At 47.5% G+C, this 5,053-nt stretch overlaps 1 protein-coding gene across 2 annotated transcripts in view; it reads right to left on the bottom strand.

Moving 5' to 3' along the window:
- The window catches only part of LOC101863557, a 35,645-nt gene extending 31,458 nt beyond the window's left edge, over positions 1-4,187 (bottom strand). The window contains exons 1-2 of one of the 2 annotated variants that reach the window (XM_005111796.3): positions 3,645-4,187; positions 1-2,232 (exon numbers count right to left, since the gene is read on the bottom strand). The exon at positions 1-2,232 is cut by the window's left edge and continues 118 nt beyond it. In XM_005111796.3, the coding sequence (XP_005111853.1) occupies positions 1-1,908 (1,908 nt within the window). In that variant the 5' untranslated portion in view covers positions 1,909-2,232; positions 3,645-4,187. Of the gene's footprint in view, positions 2,621-3,644 lie in introns of those variants that run through there. The other variant, XM_035973310.1, reaches the window with a different exon arrangement.
- Between the last annotated feature and the right edge of the window lie 866 nt (positions 4,188-5,053).

Below are 5,053 nucleotides of genomic sequence, written 5' to 3'. Positions count from 1 at the left end.
ACACTGCTTGAACAAACTCGCAAAGCTCACCGAAGTGGCTCGGGACCGTGGCTGACTGTCACTCGCGAACTCGGACTCCGCCCCCGACATGACGTCACTATCATGAGCATAACTAGCGTCCTGAGGAAATGGGGAGGAGTCCGCCTCCTCCTGGGAGTCCGCAAGTTCCTGGTGGTAGTCCAACACTCCCGGAATGACTCCTCCCTCGCTGCAATCGAACTCCCTATCCTCACAACCTTCACCACCATCACACTCGACGTTCTCATTGTCATGTGCGTAACATGGAGGACCACCCACCCCCGAGACAGAAGCGTCACTTAAGTTCTCGCCAGCGCCATAGTTGACATAATCACCGGCGTCGCTGCTGTTGCTACCAGGAATGCCGAAGTCCTCAGTCTCAGCCTGGGCCTCCATGCTGGCGTCGCTGCTATCAGAGGACATACAGTGCGGAAGGGTAGTGGATGAGTCAGCATCAGAGTCCGTCATCTCCGTGGTCTCGCTGATACGGCGCTCTCTGGACGAGGAGCCCCGGTTGTCAAAGTGAAACGATAACACGCTACCATGATCTGCGGAGCTGGTTCCATTGTCGAACGATCGTCGTGGAGACTGTGAAGGGGAGGCATCAGGTGTTTGATTTATGTTGTACGTGGGGTTCGGGGAGCCGGGGCAGGAGAAAGCGGAGTGTCTGGGTGAGGGCATGGGCGTGGTGCTGGGTGTGAGCCACTGTGGCGATGTACCCGGGGTGTGAGCCCGCGGTGTGGTGCACGAGCTGCTGGTGTCACTCCAGTAGTCATTGAGATTAGAGAGCTGCGGCAAGGAACTTTCACTCCTGGCCAGTCCGGACACGTACAGTAGCTTCCCACAAGGGGAGGAAGAGTTTGGTGCCACATTACCCGAGTCAGTGTTCAAATGATTCTTGGGAGTTCGAACACCTGCTGCGTCTGTGATGTCAGTTGCATCTCCATGGGGACTGTTCACTTGTCTCCGGCGGTACAGGTCAGAGACACTGACAGGTTCAAGATTATCGAAATGAATAGAGCCCAGATCGATACTACTTGAACTTTTCTTCATGATGTCAAATCCAGAGGGAGCTGGGTGCTGACCAGCAGATGACACCACTCCAGGCACTTCCACGGACAGACAAGGGCGGCCTGAGGAGAAGGCAGCGCGGCGTAGGTCGGCGTGGCTTGAGGCTTTTCTCACCACAGCCTCCACAGAGTGTTTTGCCGTCGCATGAGCGTGAGCCAGCAAGTTGCTCACACTTTTCGTCTTAAAGTGTCCGAGTACAGTGGTTTCCTTGGCAGACCCAGATTCCGGAGTCGACAACGACTCACTAGCGTCCCTGAAGACTTCTTTTCGATCCGGCATGGACAGCTGCTCTCTCAGACACCTGCTGCTTCCAGCACTGCTCTCACCCACCTGTCGCTCTGCTTGTTCTAACTCAGCATGCAGACTCAGGTGCCCCACTTGACCTGAACGTTCTAAAAAGTTGTGACTGCTCGAACTCTTGTGAATATTCGCAGCAAAATCTTGAAAGGCCGGATCGTCTGAGGAACATTGGGTTCTGAAGTCCCTTGAGGAAGGAGATCTGCCCAGGAGATTTTTCAGGGGATTGGCACTCTTATCCCAAGGGTGGGGGTGTAATCCCCCCTCAGACCCCTCCTCGTTATCGATAAGAGGAGAGACGAGGTGAAGCCCAGAATTGTCAAGAAAATTACTGTTATCTAGCAATGAGCCGTGGACATCGCTGTCCACGTGCATCGCGTCAGAAGTGGAGTTGCCTCCTAAAGCCATGATGTCGTGCTGCTGATGGTAGCTGGACAAGACGTTGTTATTGCTCACGTCTTCGTCAGTGTTCGGCACGTTTAGCACAGGACCAGAGTGTGACTGCCGGACGGAACGGGGCATGGTGAATGTTGTGGAGAATAAAATAAAACTGCTGGAGGAGACGAGCTTCTGTACATTACACGGGTACGTCCTCGGGTATTATGAAAACATCACAGTACTGACCATATAGTGGGCGTCGAAATCCCACGACATCAATTCTCACCACACGTGGAAGTCCTGTAGTCCAGCACGTCGCAAATCGGCAAACTTGATCGGTCATAAAGTGTCGAGTTCTTTCCTCATCAAGAAATGATGCAGAATTGTTTTTTAATCGTTTAAAAGACACAGTTACATCTTGGAGCGTCAACAGTGAAATGATAAAACAACCTTTCCATGTGCACTACACTGGAACAAAGAAGGCGGGAAAAAGAAATAACAAAAGCCTCTAACGTTTTGGGAAGGTCGTTTTAGTAAAAATCACAGGGGCAGTTATTAAATTTAAACATGTTTTTAAAAAACTGTAAAATTAAAATCCACTTTCGAAATCTAAACACAAGGCCTACTCCCGAGATAACACAACGCGCTCAGAGTAAAATGTACTTGAAAAGGCAGGAGCAAGCTTATAACACACCTGTGCGCCACCCTTCCTCGAGTTAACATTCGTCACTGCATCAGTACGCATTATTTTAAAGGGGAAAATGTTTTACAAGTGACTTCACTGGCAAGTTGCCGGGACAGTCTGCACAGCTGAACACTGTACGGTTTGCCTAATAAACAATGGTACCCACTCGGCTGAATGGGAAAGTAAAGGTAAAAACCGCCAACCTATTCTCTGAGCTCCGGATCGATGGGAACGCGTTGTAGGTGAGTTTGCTGTTGTAATCTGTGTAGATGTTTATACTTGAGCAGACAACAAATGTTGTTAGAGTCCCGAGGACACTTCCAAGTTTATTGGGGGGGGGGGGGGGGTTCCTTACACTATTTTCAATATCAGCCCACTGTGCATGGTTCTGCTGAACTACAAGGTGAGCACGGCACTCTCGCCCCCGGAACACAACACGCTTCTCTCTTAATCTGACTGTCCACACAAGAGCCAGGCGTAAATTGGAGTGCGGACCTGGACTTTGTTTGATAAAAGAAGAAAATGTGTGTATTTTAGGGGGGCTGAACAAATCCTTCACGGCCAGTGACATTCGCGGATACATGTACAAACATTTACTCTGTCCTTTCTGTCCGGTTCAGTAAAATTACAGATTCAATTAAATCGCCGAAATGAAACAGTTCTCGGAAGATAATAAGGGGAAATATAGCATACGTACTGAACAAAAGGAAACTTTTTCTTGAAATGTTTCACGTCCAACTCAGTTGTCAGAAACATTTTTTTTTCTAACGTTGTATTTTCCGATCACCGAATTCTGTAAAGCACGAACCGTACAATGGTAATCTTCCTTGAACTTGAAAAACAAGAACCGATGACAAAATTCGAGGAATCGCAACAACAACAAAAAAACAAAAACTTTTTGATTCGGTGGTGAAAAAACCCCCAACAACAACAAAACGTACAATGTAGCTACAGCTCGGTGGTTATTATTTGGTTGGGGGGGGGGGTTGTTTTTTTTGTTGGGGTTTTTTTTTGTTTTGTTTTTTTAATTCATTAAAGCGAAGGTCACAGTTACCCTGACATGGTTAATAACTGCCCCTATTCATTACTGAGATTTATCTCCGGCGCATGTGTCCAGAGAAAAGCACAGGACATCACAATTCGTCGTATAGCGTAACAAAAATTTACTGCAAATGTAAAAGAGTGGAAATCACACCTTGTGTCTCCAGCAACCCGGACTCCGCGCGCACACACACACACACACATAACCGTATGAAAGTGCACGCAAGACCCGCTCAGATCCCCACTGACACTGAGAAGTTTGGCGTAAACAGCCATACATATAAATGGGCGCCTCGTCACATGGGCAAATGTCACGATAATACTATGCAAATTAGATACCGGCTGGTCTGACAGCGCTGTGACCTTGGTAAAAAGAAAGACCAAGGCACGAAAAAAAAAAAACAAGTGCAGAAGAACGGAAGAGGGGAGAGAAGGAAGGGAAGGGGAGAGGAGGAAAGGAAGCGAAGAACGCTGATCTGTTTATTGCGAAAGCCGAAACCCCAAGGCTGCCCCCTCAGCCTACTGTTTCCACGTGGTGGGCGTTCCTGTATGCGTTAGCCAACCAGCACCCGAGTTCCGAGCCCTATAATTTTCACCGATCAGCCAATAGATGATTTAGAACTCAGGGCCGGTGGCTGTAACTTCGGTATTGTGGTGACTGTGAACTCGAGTGACCCTTCCAAATTACGAAACAAAACATAGTGTTATTTAGATTATTTTAATCTCAAGGTGCACCGGTTTGTAAAGTAGGTCCTAATACAACGTATGCCTCTCAATAATAATGCTGAATCACGCAGGGTAATCCCCGCATCTGTGGTGTAGTGGTTAGGCGCCTCACTGTCGTACGCAGTAGACCTGAGTTCGATTCCCGAGTGGGGAAAATTTCTATATCCTGGCAAATTTCATCCCTCTAAGCACGGGTTGGCCCGCCCACTTTCTAAACTACCTTAATTTTGTCGACGTGGGTGGAGTAAAAACACTAATTGTATTAAAAACAAATGTTGGCGTGTTTGGGCAATTCACACCCAAACCACTTGCAGAGTTTGAAAAAAAGTCTAGTGCATTATCATCATTATCGGCAGCAGCAGCAGCAGCAGCAGCACCGTCGTCATCACCATTACGACCGTCATGAACCTGAGTTGTTGTTCGGTCTTATCAGTCATGAGTCATGCCTCTCAAATAACTATGCATTGTTATTAAAGTTAGGATGGGGAGGAAACCTATACCATACCGTGCCCCACCATACAAAGGAGTGACACAACTTAAAGTTAAGTCTTCTGAACATGTTTTTTTTTTAGGTCATTTTGTCTCACGACCACAAATTTGGTTCTACACCTCAGCATAGTATGTCCCGGACTCAGTGTTAACGGCCAAAGAAAAGATGTAGAGCGTGAAGGTGATGGGAACAATAGAAGTGGTAGGAAAATACAGAAGAAAAAAAGAGACGGCGGTACTGGGAATATTTTGACACGATAAATAAAGTGAACAACTTAGGGAAGAAAAATGGTGGAAGAGAGGGGACATAGAGCGAGGCATAAACTGTAAGTATGTTTGTTGTTGTTG

Source organism: Aplysia californica, unplaced genomic scaffold, assembly GCF_000002075.1.
Source record: "Aplysia californica isolate F4 #8 unplaced genomic scaffold, AplCal3.0 scaffold01124, whole genome shotgun sequence".
Taxonomy (NCBI): domain Eukaryota; kingdom Metazoa; phylum Mollusca; class Gastropoda; order Aplysiida; family Aplysiidae; genus Aplysia; species Aplysia californica.
Note: the sequence above shows the minus strand (reverse complement) of the source record. Positions and strands in the feature narration are given on the sequence as shown.